Raw genomic sequence first — 15,933 nt, 5'->3', positions numbered from 1 at the left:
CAGTTCTTATTTTCTGAGCATAATACACTTTATATTCAATTCGGTCCGCGTACGCTCACAGATAATCAACAATAAAATGAACTCATATCAAAAACCGTATATAATGCAAGCCGTACAACGCCGAAATAGCGATCACTAAATAGATCCACACATCCCGCTAGTAGTCGTCGCCTCGGGAAACAATCTCTTTGCAAGTGGGTCGCAGCATAATGGTGTGTTCGTACTGAGCCGTATAGCAACCCTTGATGTCGCACAGCGGTGGATAGGCCTCCACAATGCCCTTGTCGCACAGATCCTTGAGTGCCATCTGGTACTTGGTGGCGCCGGCGCGGTCCAGCCAGCGCTTGCAGAAGGCCAGGGTGCCGAAGTTTTTGTTGATGGTGCCCAGCAGCTGCTTGGAGCTCTGCAGGCGCAGCGGCACAAATGGCAGCTCAAAGTTCTTCATGTAGTGGGAGCAGTCCATGTCGTCATGGACCAAACCGCGTCCCGTCGATCCGAATGTCTCGATGGCGTAAAACTCGTCCTCCTCCATGCGAGTTGACTCACCGCCCTTTACAATGGGCACCGTTTTACCAGCATGGATGCCTGCGAATTAAACATGAAAGTTAGCAATCTGTCCATAAAGTTAAGAGTCCAAAATCACAGCACAACTTCTTTAAACAAAGATAGTAAATCTCTCATGATCCAGAATATTTATAATTGTTACTGCAATTACCTAACATAATAAGCTTTTAAATCTTGGTTGTAAAAGGGTTTTCTAAACCAGGCTAGTAAATAATAAATCATTGATTAAATAATTTTTTTAAATTGAGATTTAACAAATTGAGCTTTCAAAAAAATAATAGGAGGTTATAGAAAGCTATTCTGTTCAAGAAGAGTTACTTGATAGACATAATATTATTCCCAAAAAATGAGTTCTATGGCTTACGGTACGGGCTGATCGAGTGTCCGTTTAAGTTGCGAATGGCCTTGATGGGATATGTCTTGCCGTCCAGCTCGATCTCGTACGACTCCATGACCTCCTGGATGGCGGCTCCGATGTCGCATAGGCGCACATCGATGCCCGCCTCCTTGATGCCCGTGTTGGTGGCCTCCTTGACGGCCTGCAGCAACTTGTCGTACTTGTTGTTGAAGGTCAGTGTGAAGGCGCAGTCGATGATCCGCCCCTTGATGTGGGTGCCAAAGTCGATCTTGCAGACGTCGTCGTACTGCAGCACCGTGGTGTCCCCGGCATTGGGCGTGTAATGGGCGGCGCAGTGGTTTAGAGAGCAACCGGTGGGGAAGGCCAGTCCCGCCTCCAGCCCATTCTCGCCGATCAGGCGGCGTGCCGTGTTCTCCAGCTCCTCGCAAATCTGGATCATGGTCATGCCCGGCTTGATGTACCGCTGCATGTACTGGCGCGTCTGCCGATGGGCCTCGGCCGCCTGGCGCAGCTCCTGGTAGATGTCCGTGTTCATGCGGTCCAGGGCACGCTTCTCCTCCGATGTGAAGCGGTCCTTGGCCGTGCGATCATCGGCCATGTCCTTGGGCGTGGGATGCTCCACGATCTCGCCCTCGGGGAAGTTGCCATCCGGATAGAGCTTGGCGATGGGTATGGTCGGCGGTTCCGTCTGGCCGCTCTTCTTGCCCTTGCTGTTGCTCTTCTTCTTGTTCGCCGGCTGAGTGGCGGTCGCCGGCTTGGCATCTCCGTTTGTGCTCAGCTGCTCCACGTCGCCGCCTTCCCCGGATGCCTTCTTGGCCGCCGCCTCTGTGGGTGATTGGGTGGATTGGTGAGTGGGTTGGTGAGTGGGTTGCTTGGTGGGTGGCTGTGCCGTGCAGTTGCAATTACCGCAGTGCACTGCTCGCATGAGGTCACTCACCTTGGCGCAGTTTCTTGTTGTTCGGCTTGGGCTTCTTCTGTTTCTTGGACTCGTCGCCAATCTCGGGCGTGGCCGCCGGCACGTTTAGGGTCTCCTCGGTTGCCGACATTTCGGAGTGTGTTGGTTGCTGGTTAAACGATTAAATAAACGAAAATCTAGCGCGCACTCTTGCCTGGCGATGGCGATGCGGTGAAAAGAACAAAAACACGAGGTGTCCGCGACCAGTGTTGGACAACGCACGGTGAACTATCGGAACCAGGCGGTGATTCAATTTTTACTCGGTACTCCGTATATATATTGTTTTTCTTTTCATTGTTTATAAAATGCCTAATATCGCCTGATGATAAGCTTCATCATAGGTCTAGTAGTACCAATCGGAATGATTTTTGCAGGCATTAGACAAAAAACTAATCTCCATAAAATTGGCCTACTTCATGAAGCTTTAAAAATCATGGCCGCCTAAAGAACTTAGTTTTTCTCAGGTTTTAATATCGGTTGATTTTGCAAAGCGCAATTAAAAGATCACGTTCGACTCATCCGAAATAGTATTAATTCGAAAGTGAAACAATGTTTTTTAATATTAAGATATATTTAAACTTTATAAATAATTTCCTTTTATTATTTTCTCAACCGATGTTTAAACAAGGCAACTATCCGATACTTGGTGCCATCTTCATCGAATCTGGTTCACGGCACCGGAACTAGTGTTGTTAAGCACAAAAGAAGTGTCCAGCCCTGGTAGAATTTGTTTATAATCGCTAGAGCTGTCCAAATCCCAATTAAATGGACGAAATCCTGTTTCCCACGCAGCAGAAGAGCAACTCCCTGAGCGACAGCGACGATGTAGACCTGAAGTTCTTCCAAGCGGGCTCCGGTGAGCGAAAGGACAGCGAAACTTCGGATCCGGGCAACGACGCGGATCGCGATGGCAAGGACGTGGACGGAGACAACAAAAACACGGACGGAGATGGAGACTCCGGCGAACCAGCGCACAAGAAGCTGAAGACCAAGAAGGAACTGGAGGAGGAGGAGCGCGAACGAATGCAGTGAGTTGGTTGGCAAATATGTAGCCCTATTCCTCCGTTTCTTATAAGAAATCATTTTACTCCCCGCCAGAGTTCTCGTCTCCAACTTCACGGAGGAGCAACTGGATCGCTACGAGATGTACCGTCGCTCAGCTTTTCCCAAGGCCGCCGTGAAGCGTCTGATGCAGACCATTACCGGCTGCTCCGTGTCCCAGAACGTAGTGATCGCCATGTCCGGCATCGCCAAGGTTTTCGTGGGCGAGGTGGTGGAGGAGGCCCTCGACGTGATGGAGGCTCAGGGGGAATCTGGTGCCCTGCAACCCAAATTCATTCGCGAGGCTGTGCGCCGGCTGAGGACCAAGGGTCGGATGCCCATTGGGCGCTACCAGCAGCCATATTTCAGACTGAACTAGCGAGTCGGGGATTCTAGATTGTAAGACTGTTTTAGTCAATAACAAACATACATACATAAACTTTTATACACATTTTCTTTAAAATTCTTTTTTACATTTTGGAAAACTGAATTTCAATTAATCTATATTCACAATATATGTTTTTTCCTTCCGCTTTAGTTAAGTTATTAAAATTGAAGTTTATCCAATTAGAAATAAATGAAAAAATTTAAAAGTAAAGGATAGGAAGGACAGTTATGAGAATTTCGATTCGTAAATCGTAAAAAAAACTACATTTTATAAAATTGAAAGCGATTATGTCGCAAGCTTTAGTTTCAAAGATACTTGGACGATAAGTTGACTTATATAAAGTTCAAATTAGCTTAATGCGATCAATATATTATAGTCACAAATATAATTGATCAATAAGTTTCAAAACTTTAAAATTTATTCAAACACTTTTAAAAAATGGCTGTATTTGAAAAACTAGAGCTGAAATAAGAAAAGTTTAAGTCGTCGAACGGTCCATTCACATCATTCAAAAGTGATTAAATTTAAAAAAAATTTTAGACTATTTTCAAAATAAGACTTTGATAAGTTTTTGACCGGTCCTGAAATTATTTGTATTTCATGCAGCTTAAGCTTGTTCAGTGGAAAATAAGATAAGTTTATATACATGTATATATATATTTTTGATAACTGGACCAGCGAATATATATTAGCGAACCTTATTATCCCTTTAAATTGTTTAATGTTAAATGAATAATGCTGCAAATTGTTGGACTCTTGCTCAATATTTTTTTTCGAACAGTATAGCCAACAGCGTTTGAACAAACAATTGTTGTGCGGTGGTGGCAATAATCAAGCCATTTTTAAATTTAGTTTTGATAAATAATACTTAAATTCGAAAAGCATTTTTTTGTAAGGAAAATTTATTTTTCTTAAATGTTTTTTGACAGGTCCGTATGGCGTTAAACCTTTTCCTACATCAATTTTATGTAGCTTATGTATCGTTCAATGTTATTTAAATAATCCAGTCATTAAGTAGATATTATGTAGTTATCATCCCATTTGTTGTACAGTAGAATACGCATCCGTTTACAAAAGCATCTTGAATGAGTGGGATCGCTATATGAATGTGTTCCGAAGTTACTCCAATCGCCGGGCCTCGGCCTGCATGGTCTGGAGCACGATGTGGGGCACCAGGTGCGTGGAGGCGTAGTTCAGCGGCACGGTGGCCAGTGGCGCCGAGCCGTCGGATGGGAAGTTCAGCTCCTGGGCCATCGGCATGTCCCGATCGATGACGTCCTGGGCGATCAACGTCTTGGTCTCCTCGTACTCCATGCCCGCCTCCGGCTTGGCGCCCATCAAGAGTTTGCCGCGCTGCACGCCCATATACTGGGTGGCCTTGGCATTCAGCGGCAGCTGGCCGCAGGTGTCGGCATGCACCTTGCGATGGGCCTGCAAGTTGGAGATGCAAGTGAAGCGCTTGCCGCAGTTGTTGCACAGGAACCGCTTGATGCCCGTGTGCACGGTCATGTGGGTGAGCAGGCTCTCCCTGTACGGATACTCCTTGGGGCACAGGTGGCACTTGTACGGCTTGTAGTCGGTGTGCCGCGTCTTCAAGTGCGACTTGTACTGCGCCTTCACCTTGAACGTCTTGCCGCACTTATCGCACTGGTACGGCGTGTCTGCCTTGTGAAGGAGCATGTGCGTCTTGAGAATGCTGAGGAATAAGATATCATCCATTAAAGTTTCTTACAATACATAATTTCTTCTTTTTTTTTGAAGAGCATATGCTTCAGGCATTTGAATATCCTAAACTTAGGGATGTCTAATTGTCATTTATCTAACAACAGAATTTAATAATACACTATATTAGCGTTATGTTTGGCTTGGTTTATACAAAAAAGAAAAAAAAACGAAGACATGTGCTTGATCTTATTATAGAAAAGGTTTCTAATCTTCATGTTCTTCATAATTTAAACAACTTTAAAAATATTAATCTTAATGTTAATTAGTGTATAAAGTTTATACTTCAAACGCTTTATATTTCATCAAACAAAATCGGACAAAAATCACAAATAGTTACTTTTTTTTGACTTAAAGGAAAGTAAGCTTTTTCGTTTTTGACTTGGCGCAACATGATGGAAGCAGGAAATATTGTAAACGAATTCTTACCCAGCTGTGGACAAATGCTTGCCGCAAACGCTGCAGCCGTAGAGTGGCAGGCGGCCACAGTCGGAGCGTACGTGATCCGAGAGCGAGGTGCGTCCGGTGAACTTCTTGCCGCACTTGTCGCAGATGAGGTTGCGCTGCTGGCTACGCGGCTCCTTCTTCGAGTGGAAATTGCGCTCGTGGTTCTTGAGGCTGTCGTGGCCGGTCATGTACTTGTCGCACTTCTCGCAGTAGAGCAGCTCCTTGTGCTGGGCCCGGGCGTGCTCCGTGGCCTGCTCCTTGGTGGCGAAGAATAGGTTGCAGTAGCAGGGACACTTGAAGGTCAGCTTGCCGTCCTCGCCGTGCACCTTCATGTGGGTGACCAGGCGCTTCTCCACCAGATAGATCTTGCTGCATATGGGACACTTGAAGACCTCCTCGTCCAGCTTGGCATGCACGTCCACGTCCTTGAAGATCTCCTTCATCTCCTGCTCGTTCAGCTTGTGGTCGTCACGCAAATGCTTCTCGTAAGGCTTGCGGATGTGATAGATTTTGACGCAGTGCGGACACTTCCACGACTTCTCCATCTTGTTGATCATCTTGAGGCGCTCCTTTAGCTCCTTTTTGCTAATCTTAGCCACACGTTTTGGCGTACCCGACGAATCCTCAGGCGAGGGCGATCTCGGTGCGTTACGCTTGCGATACTTCCTCTTGACCACTGGTATCTTCTCCTTGGGCGGCCTGCCTCGCTTCCTCACCCCGGTCTTCTCAATGCTATGTCCGTGGCCCCTCAAGGCCAGCACATCTTCCTCGGCCACCTCCACCAGCGGTACGGCCGCAATCTCGTCCAGTATGCCAGCGCCCTGTTCCACCTTGAGGCTCTCGAAGGGCTTCAGACCATCGCCCTCGTTGAGCAGGACATCCAGTAGCTTGTCCTTCTCGTTGCTAAATATGTCGGTGCTCTCGGTCTTCACATACATGCTGGCGTCTTGGTACTCGAAATCCTCCTCGTCGAAGGCCTCCACCTTGACCATGGCCGGCGGAGGCAGCTGGAAACCGGACGCATCCGCGTCGTCATCACTGTTGTTCGGCTCAAAGTCGGGACACTCGTCGCCCGAGTCCGAGTTCTGGCTCTCCTGCTTGAGTTTCGTCTTCAGCCGACTGGCCAGGGGAATGTCATCGTCGCTGTCCGACTCCTCGGTGGTGCTCTCATCGTCGGAGCCCCGATTTCTGCCCTTCTTGCGGAACGACTTTCGTTTCTTCTGCTCCGACGTGCCGGGCGTATCGTACTCCGGCTGGCCACAGGTGTCGGGACGACTGCGTCGATGCTTGATCAAATTGGAGCCGCTGGAGAAGCGGGTGAAGCAGCACTTGCACTCCATGGGTCGCGACTCCTCCTAAAGAGGTGGGGAGGAAACAATGATTAATGAGTGATATTCGCTGGAGCGAAATGGGGAAGTACTCACCATCGATGGTTTCTCCTCGCCACACTTGGTACGGCAATGGCGCCGATATGCCTCCTGGTACTTGTACTCCGCCCCGCATTTCTCGCAAACGAAGGGCTTGCGCTCCTGTCCAGCCGCCGCTCCCGTAATGCCGTGCTCATCCTTGGCATGCTGGGTCAGCTCCTCCTCGCTGCAGAAACGGGCATCGCAGTGGCGGCACTCGAAGCCGCCCGGCGGCTGGTGCTTCTTTACGTGCTTCACATATCCGGCCAGGGAGACCAGAGCCTTGTTGCACACCGGGCAGTGCAGCTTGGGCACCCCGTCCGTGGTGATCTCCACCAAGAGCTTGGGGGCCATCGACTCGTTGGCTGCAGATGGAGGGAGGGGCGAATGTAAACAAATGCGAATTGAATTTTCGGTTGGTTTGGGTTGGTATGCGCCTACCAGGGCTGGATGGCTTCGAGCCAAGGCCTAAATGCACTAGTCACGATACTTTTGGGGCTTTTGTGGTTCCCCTTTCTGGCAGTAACAAGGGTTCGACTGGTAGCATTTTTCACAATAAACTAAATCAGTTCTAGTGACTGAGCTTCGTTCACTTCTATAGATCGGGTATTTATCATAGTAACTTGGAAAACTATCGAATTACTTCTGTTGTATTTGGTACTAAGAATTGTTTACTTCAGTCTAATATAAAAATAAATTCAAAAATATTAAGACATTTTAAAATTGGTAGTGAAATGTAAGCAGCTAATTAGAAAAGTTTAGCATATAGACTTCTTTAAATGCCATTTAATTAATTCAAGCAAAGGCATCTTTGAACTTTAACTTTAAAAAAGTATCTTGAAGATAGTCTTACACTTAAAAAACTGTTATTTTGAACCAATGACTTTGCCATAATAATTCGTTAAGTGTAACTTTTTAAATATTATTTGTATGTATTGTTGAAATTTTCAAAGATGTAAAATCGAAAATGATTTTGTTTGATACAAAAATAGTTTCATTTACTGTTAAAGATAATATTCGTATATTTTACCAGACTTGACTTAGCTTTATCTACTGAAATATGAATACGTATTCATTTAAGACCATTTACTTGGAGCCAAAAGGCTTGCAATTATAAAAACATCCAGTTATTAATTAAGTAAATAATTAATTATAAGAGATTTCTATTTTATGCAATGTAATTTAGACATGTTTTCAGTACCCTTTGCGTATACATAAATAATATAACGTGTTATGTTTCTAACTAGTAATTTTTAACTATCGGCTGTGAGCTCTTTACTAAATCATAAAGTAATAGTAATAGATTATTGTATTTCTTCAAGAGTTGTTTAAGATATAATAATTTATCATTTGATGTTTTTGTTGTACTTCTCTGTGTAACTATCGTCTGCAGGCTCTTTGTTCGATACTGTTCGATACAAAGGGGTTTGCCAGTTCTCAACTTGTTCTGGCCACCAGCAACCGATTAGCGACGCTGCGTTGCAGCCCTGGTGGCATTGCGTTCGTTGAGTTAGTGGGCGAGAGAGGAGGGGGCGGGGCAGGTAGCAGGACAGCAACGACTTGGAAGTGCGCGCATCACGCAGAAATGCTCCTAGCTGCCTGCATTGGCTGTACCCCGAAAACGGGGGCTCCACCCGCCGCCTTAGCCCCAACCCAATATATATATATACCATTCCATATACCATACACCATACACCGTACACCATACACCGTACACCTACCCATATCGGTTCGGTCGAGTGGCGCTTCCTTGGGTTCTCTGCTGCTCTCTCCGACTCTCCGATTCCGTTTCAGATTCTCAGACACCGCTGGGGTCAGACAAATACAAATGTCTCGTTAATGATGGCTTCGCCTGATTTCGACTTCGATTTTGGGTTTGGGTTCTGCGGTCCACTCTGTTTTGCGCCGATTGCAGCTCGCTGCATTTTCACTCACACTTATATTCGGCTATTATTGTTTGTTGTGGTCGGGCCGAGCACTGCGAAAAATATTAACAACTCTTAAGTACACTTTAAAAAATGAAAAAACGCCAATGAGCTGCTGGCGAGTAAATTATTTTTCTTTGTGCAGCTCGAGGGTGGCAACGCAGCCCTGGTCGCTGCGCTCACTTCAACAGCGGAACTAGTTCGCGCATCGCGTCGCCAAGAACTAGTTCGGAACCAATTTCCTCGCTAGTTTTCGTTCATTACCTTTGAATGCTGGGCGCCATTTCCCCTTCGCGGTTTGAGTCCATGCTTTACGTATTTTTCTGGTATATTAAGGGTTATTTTCTCGCGCAATTCGTTTTCTTGCTCTGATTTGGAAATCCAAAAACAATTAACACCACATCAATATTTCAGACACGTTTGCTTTTAAATCGTCACTGTTTCCTGCTTTTATTTACTTCGATTTGATTGAAAATGAAGTTTTTTTCTCTGTACAGCGAGAACTGCGACTGCGGACAGGGTTGTATTAAGTTACTTTTTGGCGGGACATTCAAAATTCAGAATACATTTTAAGTTTTTTTAAGCTAATAAACGATCACACCGATTTTTATTGCTTTAATAGATTTGCAAGAAATAAAATTAAAAACGAAATATGTAACTAGTTAGTTAAAGTTATTTTGGTAACAAAATGAACAATTCCTTTCAGTCATTAATTTTGTTACAACATTCTAGCCTAGTTAAGAGCTTATGAAAGCGAGTGTGTATCCTAGGCCAACCTCATGAATTGCAATCAGTGCCTTAGCTAGAATGGGGCAGGTGGGCCGGTGCCCCAGGGCCCCTGATGCTCCTAATTCCTAATTCCAATAAACCTTTCTAAGACATTACCTAGAAGTCTTTATAGCTTCGTTTAAAATTTCGTGTCGATCGAAACTATGTCTTACACTATACATATATGTACAGCCAGCTTTTGCAAAGTATTAATATTTATTGTTCAATAATTCTATCAAGTCATTTTATTTTAGGTGCTATACTGGTGGTTAGCATTGTTATAAAATATTAGATGTTTTTCAATAGAAAACAAAAAAGGTTTAAAGAACATGAAATACAAATATTTACAGTACAATAAAATGTAAGCATTCGTGACTAAAGCCCAAATATATGTTCCGAAAAGATTTTCCGTTCGTAGGCTGTATGATTGAGTGTGTCAGGCTTTAATTGGAATTATTTTTACCGAGTCGAAAGCCAGAGCTGCCAAATTTCGAACTCTGCCTGCCGATTGGAATTGATACCCAAATAACCATCACCATCTCTATCCCCATTCCAATCCCAATACCCAATTGCCCCATCTAAGCCCTCGAGGCCACGGAGTACTCTATTTTGATTTGGGGGCGATTACATTCAGGAAATTTACACTCATGCAGTTTATTGGGCTTGAAGCTGATTACAATTCTGTGCCACGACGAGCAGTCAAAAGTGACGTCAATGTCGGCGTTAAGCTGTGTGGGTATGTTGTTTATTTGCTGACATATAAAATGGACAAACAAATGCAGAAGGTCAATGTTAAAAGAGTGGCATAAGGAAGATGCACAGAGTTTGATAACCACCTTGCAAAACAATAAAATGTTCGTGCACATATATGTATGTACATATATCCTGAAATGTAGGGTGTAAAGTTGGTGGTCAAAACTGTGCCAGCAGTGTGTCAACAAGAGTTTCACCAACAACTCAATCAATTCTGCTGCTAGTTCCTGCATGCACTGCCCTCCTCGCCGCTTATTGTGTTTGTTTATTATGCAAATTTGCATTAATTTTTCGTAAGCCGCACACGTGAGCCAGCAACAACAGCAAGAACAACGTGTGGATGCAGTTAGCAACTGTTGCTGCCTACTGCTGAGGTTTCTGGACTTTCAAATTGCTTTCGAGCGCAAATCGTCGGCAAATTTCATTAAAAATGCATATGGCACACAATGTGGGGAAAGCCCCTGTCCCATGTCTGCGAAAATGTCTCTCTTAGTTGCCTGGCAAGACCTCCCTTGAGATTAGCCAGCAAGGACATTTCGGAATCTTTTGTTTTATAAATAGCCCCCTCTTGATAGACAATTAAAAATGTAACTTGCTTTCGGCATGGCTGGGGCTATCAATAGATGGGATTATATGTCACATGTATGCAACATGAAGCAGCGCAAGTACCCCTTTAAGCTAGCCTAATACTTTTTCCCTCCAGGTGAGGATTTTTCTTCAATACCGAGCTCTATACACACTTCTGCCACATAAGTTAGCCTTAAGAAAAGTTTTCATCCGCCACCGCTGCCCTCATATGTCTAAGCACTTTGTGCAAATTGTTAACGTTGCTCCTGCGTCCTTCTACGCACACGGGCAACAACAACAACAACAACAGCAGCAACAACAACAACAGCAACAACAACAACAGCAAAAACAACAACAACAACAACAACAACAACATTTACAAAAAGCAACATCAGCAACAGCCTCGGCGACAACAAAAGCAACAGCAGCAGTGAGAATGCGGCAACAAAGGCTTCAGGTTATTGCATGCATTTTAATTAGTAGACAAGCCAAGTGGGTTGCCACTATATATACACATATATTACTATATAGCCCGGCATAGGCGTATCCTCGCATATAGGATGCAGGTCTAAGAAGGAGCTGAATGGCCTCCGCATGGGTAAGGCGATGAGTTCTAGTGAGATCATGACCAAATTTTAAAATCCAAAAATGAGAGATGACATAGGATTCAAAGGATTCAAATGGAGCTGAAAGATATTTGAACCAAGCAAGAATTTCAAAGCCAACAAAAAACAAGAAAGAAAGCAAACTTCGGCAAGCCGAAGTTCATATACCCTTGCAGCTATTGCAAGAATTAAACATTTTTGAAAACATTAAAATTATGATTTACTTTCGTATATGTTTAAAAACATTGAAGCTATGATGATTTGCAGCTCAATTATTTGATAGTTATTTTATATATTTTTATTATTTCTAAGGGAGCTATATGATATAGACGTCCGATTTTGATAAAATTTAAACCATAATTCTGAAATATTTAACCATTGCTATATGTCGAAGAACTAAACAAAAAATTAAAAAACAGAAAAGTTATAATTTTTTTCATTTATTTTTCCGATTGTTCCTATGGGAGCTATATGATATAGTCGTCCGACTTTGATGAAATTTAAACCGTAAATCGGAAATATGTAACCATTACTAAATGTCGAAGAACTAAACAAAAAATTAAAAAACAGCAAAGTTATAATTTTTTTCATTTATTTTTCCGATTGTTCCTATGGGAGCTATATGCTATAGTCGTCCGATTTTGATGAAATTTAAACCGTAAATCGGAAATATTTAACCATTACTAAATGTCGAAGAACTAAACAAAAAATTAAAAAACAGCAAAGTTATAATTTTTTTTCATTTATTTGTCCGATTGTTCCTATGGGAGCTATATGCTATAGTCGTCCGATCCGGCTCGTTCCGACTTATATACTACCTGCAATAGAAAGACAACTTTTGGGAAAGTTTCATGCAGATAGCTTTAAAACTGAGAGACTAGTTTGCATATAAACGGACGGACAGACGGACAGACGGACGGACAGACGGACGGACAGACGGACAGACGGACATGGCTAGATCGACTCGCCTAGTGATGCTGATCAAGAATATATATACTTTATAGGGTCGGAGATGTCTCCTTCACTGCGTTGCAAACTTCTGACTGAAATTATAATACCCTCTGCAAGGGTATAACAAAACATACAAAAATGTATCCGAAATTTGATGCAGAATAAACTGTGGACTCAACTTAAAAAAACTAGTCAGCATAACAGAAATGTTTCAGTAAAAACTGAAAGTTTTACAATGAAAAAGAGGTGATGCAAAGGATTCTAGGAATAAAACAACAAGACAATGGTTCAGCGCTGACGAAAGTTTTAAAGGCGTTGAGTTACAAAATCAACTGATATAAGTGGTGGAAATAGATTCGAAGAGATCGCTAAGATTATTAAAAACTGAAAGTTAGTTGAAAATGAAGTTAAATCTAACAACAGATGCAGAGATGCAATGTATTCAACAGAATCTTTGAATTCAAAAACGAAAAAATTAACAATGGTTAAATTCACTCACTAAAAACTGCGTGCTTGAAACAAAAATATTTAGAAAATTAGTGTACGATATGAAAAATATTTTTCGTTTCCAATTATAACCTATAAAGGGTCGAAAACTAAAAATCTGATGAAAGATACTGTCATCGGTGTTTGATAGAAGTATACATTTAATGAATAAACGTATGCAAAACATATCCTCGCCAAATTTATGTAAGAAACTTCGAATGATATATGGTTTAGGGAAAGCCCTTGTCAATTTGTAAAAGCGAACTATTCACGCGGCATAAAGGGCATGGGATGGGAAAACAACGAACTGAGACTAGATGGCATAGATACTTTTCCAGCGATAAAAGGAAATGTGCATAAACAAATCTCGGCTCATCAGCGTCACAAACAAGACAATGATATATGGATCTGGGTAAACCTTTGTCAATTTATACAAGCGAGCGGTTCTGGCGGATTCGCACATACTCCGCCGTAGGTTCGCCTCCCATATCTCAGAGTCCTTTCGCTAGGATACGGCAGTCCGCAGAGCTGTAAGTGCGGACTTCAGCTGCGGGCTTCCTCTCAATCTATCATTCTGCCCTCGCTGGTGGCCCTGCGCCATCCACAGCCCACCACCCACCACCTAGCACCCACCACACACCAACTACCACCCATAACCCACTACCCACAACCCAACCACCGAACTCACGTTCTGTGCTAGTTTCTTGTATTTATTTTTAAATTGTCTCACATACACACACAAGCCCGCACAAAAACACACAGGGACATAGACTCACACATACATATGGTACACAGCGGTCCTGCACTCACATCTTCCGTGCAGGACGACAACTCATGTTTGTATTGGTTCGGTGAGCGTCCCTTCTCCATCTCTCCTTCGATTTCTCGCAGTGTGTGAGTTTGTCTACATAAACGCGAAAAAAACAAATACCACTGGGAAAGCTAAAGCTGATAATTGCGACTTAAAGTTATCCTTCGGCTACATTTTGTTTGTTACATTCTTATAATAATTAAATTGATAAATAAATTTATTTAATAAATGAATTTAAGATTAAGAACATTTAATTTATCATTTTAACTACAAGTATTCATTTTTTTTACACTACAATTTTCATTAGAGACAAACAGGTATTGTATCTACTGACGTGTTAAATTTATAAATTTTTGAACAACAACAATAATCTACCATTATCGATATTGTTTGGACTAATATTAAAAATTATTATTAAAACACGTGATTTAATTTTTTAAATCAATCAATCCTTCTAAGCCTCCATATACATTATGATTTGCTTTAAAAAACGACAAAATGATTTTAAACCCAATTGTGAATTTAATCTTTACTTGGATTTTCCCAGAAATCTCTTTTAACTGAAAGTGAGAGCAGATTTTCCTAAAATCAGACGGATAATAATTTTCATTTGTCTGTTGGAAAACATAAAAATGATTAATTTCTATAATGAACGAGAAACAAATATACCATGTTTCACCAAAAGGATAGGTATGAATACAAAAAAAAAATCTCTGTTAGCTCGCATCTGTCAAGCAACCAAGACCTCCCCCCCCACGCTTTTCGATCCCCTCTGAGTCGCTCTATGTGTGCGTGAGTGTGTGTGCGCTGCTGTCCATGTGTGCGTGTTTGTATGTAAATGTCCTTGAGTGCTTGACGGATGACATTCATAAACGTCACTTCAATTACCTCCACGCGCCAACGCCAGCGACGGTGCCACCTCATTCCTGGTCGACCTGACCCCCGACCGGAATTTACCCCGCCCCTGGGGCCCTCCCCCCAACATTACCCCTCCCCCTTGTTGTGTGACACCCATTTACCGCGAAAGTTGTGAAAAGTCAGTCAGCCAAAAATTAAAGCACTTTCTACTTTTCCGGTTTCTAGTTTTCTGATTTGTTTGTTTTTGCAGTCCGCAGCATTTCATACACCTTGAGTATTTCTGCGGATTGTGCAATAAAATAGTAAAAAGATTCGGAAATAGCTATTGACTTTCACTTCCTTTGAAAATATAATTTTTCTTCAAACGTCTACGTAAATAAGATTTTCTTTCAACACAGTTTTTTTGGTAACTTAAACCTTTCTTTTTTGTAAATATAAAACGTTTAACAGCAGCACTTTGTCTTAATCGGCGAAAAAATGCTATCCAAAACGCAAAGCAAAGCTTAAATAAACTTGTATTTCGATGATGTAAATCCAATTCACAGAATCGAATGCGTATATTTATTAAAAATGATACTGAGCTTATTAAATAACAAAATTGCAATGAAAATAAATCCTTTGGCTACGTGTTCGTCTAACTAGTTTCCATGAGCTTTAGTAATATGTTTGTATGTAAGGTTTTATTTTTGGTTTACAATTTTTGATAGCATGCGGTTAATTAAAAACCGCATTAGTTTAGCTTTACAATCATGAAGTAATTTATTTTCACTTTCCCCAAAAACCTTTATACATTCAGAATACAAACGGGTTCCACTGAACCTCTTTGATACCAATCGATCAATGCAAATATCAGAAGCGATGCAAAATAAATACGACTGCAGCAAATACTGTTTTCACTTTAGTAATGCTCACAAAAAGGCATCCTAATTCGTTCTGAAAACCTGATCTTGATTCATGGTCTGGCATTGATTTTCTCTCAACAGCCTCAAAAAGGGGGCGGAGTGGGCGGGGCCACAAACATTTGCGGCATTCGTTGTCGTTGTCGCTGTGCTGTGCTAGTGTGTGTGTGATTGTGAGTGTGTGCGTGTATCGCTATTTGCGAGTGTGCGTGCGCTTGTGTGTTTGTTTCGGTTTCCTTCACTTACACTTGTCCTTACAAATTTGTCCTTTTCTCAAATGTGAAAAGACGCATAATGTCCTTTTTACTCGCCCCTCCCTTCCGCTCACCCCCCCTCTCTCCTGGTCTGGGCCTCGGTGCCCCCAGCTTTTCTCTTCCTTCCTCTTCTTTTGCCCCCAAGTTCCTCCTCTTTTCTTCTCTCTCCTCTGTT

At 42.6% G+C, this 15,933-nt stretch overlaps 3 protein-coding genes across 4 annotated transcripts; 1 reads left to right on the top strand and 2 right to left on the bottom strand.

Moving 5' to 3' along the window:
• Window positions 1-9: 9 nt before the first annotated feature.
• LOC108141904 (methionine aminopeptidase 2) lies at window positions 10-2,073 on the bottom strand. Its single transcript, XM_017265518.2, has 3 exons — window positions 1,860-2,073; window positions 929-1,747; window positions 10-585 (listed from the first exon to the last, which is right to left on the bottom strand). The coding sequence occupies exons 1-3, from the start codon at window positions 1,966-1,968 to the stop codon at window positions 158-160; spliced, it is 1,356 nt and encodes a 451-aa protein (XP_017121007.1). The 5' UTR covers window positions 1,969-2,073; the 3' UTR covers window positions 10-157.
• Window positions 2,074-2,574: 501 nt separating this feature from the next.
• Window positions 2,575-3,357, top strand: LOC108141955 (transcription initiation factor TFIID subunit 11). Its single transcript, XM_017265597.2, has 2 exons — window positions 2,575-2,905; window positions 2,976-3,357. Exons 1-2 carry the CDS (start codon window positions 2,643-2,645, stop codon window positions 3,295-3,297), a joined length of 585 nt encoding a protein of 194 aa, XP_017121086.1. The 5' UTR covers window positions 2,575-2,642; the 3' UTR covers window positions 3,298-3,357.
• Window positions 3,358-4,198: 841 nt separating this feature from the next.
• LOC108141954 (zinc finger protein 768) lies at window positions 4,199-8,960 on the bottom strand. 2 transcript variants are annotated; one of them, XM_017265596.2, is made up of 4 exons: window positions 8,603-8,960; window positions 6,900-7,246; window positions 5,458-6,830; window positions 4,199-5,002 (listed from the first exon to the last, which is right to left on the bottom strand). In XM_017265596.2, the coding sequence occupies exons 1-4, from the start codon at window positions 8,604-8,606 to the stop codon at window positions 4,426-4,428; spliced, it is 2,301 nt and encodes a 766-aa protein (XP_017121085.1). In that variant the 5' UTR covers window positions 8,607-8,960; the 3' UTR covers window positions 4,199-4,425. The 2 variants fall into 2 exon arrangements, with proteins under 2 accessions (XP_017121085.1, XP_041566255.1); XM_041710321.1 differs by lacking the exon at window positions 8,603-8,960 and adding an exon at window positions 8,250-8,343.
• Window positions 8,961-15,933: the final 6,973 nt, after the last annotated feature.

Source organism: Drosophila elegans, unplaced genomic scaffold, assembly GCF_018152505.1.
Source record: "Drosophila elegans isolate 14027-0461.03 unplaced genomic scaffold, ASM1815250v1 contig_814, whole genome shotgun sequence".
In the NCBI taxonomy this organism is placed as follows: Eukaryota; Metazoa; Arthropoda; class Insecta; order Diptera; family Drosophilidae; genus Drosophila; species Drosophila elegans.
The sequence above is the reverse complement of the archived record's forward strand: the minus strand, read 5'-3'. Positions and strand labels throughout refer to the sequence as shown.

What these genes read in the sequence shown, in the direction of transcription:
- LOC108141904 (XM_017265518.2), bottom strand. Translation starts at nt 1,968, where the DNA reads ATGTCGGCAACCGAGGAGACCCTAAACGTGCCGGCGGCCACGCCCGAG. An exon ending in CAACAAGAAACTGCGCCAAG is followed by an intron (nt 1,748 to 1,859) that starts GTGAGTGACCTC and finishes AATCACCCACAG; the next exon opens with AGGCGGCGGCCAAGAAGGCA. An exon ending in ACACTCGATCAGCCCGTACC is followed by an intron (nt 586 to 928) that starts GTAAGCCATAGA and finishes TTTAATTCGCAG; the next exon opens with GCATCCATGCTGGTAAAACG.
- LOC108141955 (XM_017265597.2), top strand. Translation starts at nt 2,643, where the DNA reads ATGGACGAAATCCTGTTTCCCACGCAGCAGAAGAGCAACTCCCTGAGC. An exon ending in GAGGAGCGCGAACGAATGCA is followed by an intron (nt 2,906 to 2,975) that starts GTGAGTTGGTTG and finishes ACTCCCCGCCAG; the next exon opens with AGTTCTCGTCTCCAACTTCA.
- LOC108141954 (XM_017265596.2), bottom strand. An exon ending in GCGAGGAGAAACCATCGATG is followed by an intron (nt 6,831 to 6,899) that starts GTGAGTACTTCC and finishes CCACCTCTTTAG; the next exon opens with GAGGAGTCGCGACCCATGGA. An exon ending in AAGCATTTGTCCACAGCTGG is followed by an intron (nt 5,003 to 5,457) that starts GTAAGAATTCGT and finishes CTTATTCCTCAG; the next exon opens with CATTCTCAAGACGCACATGC.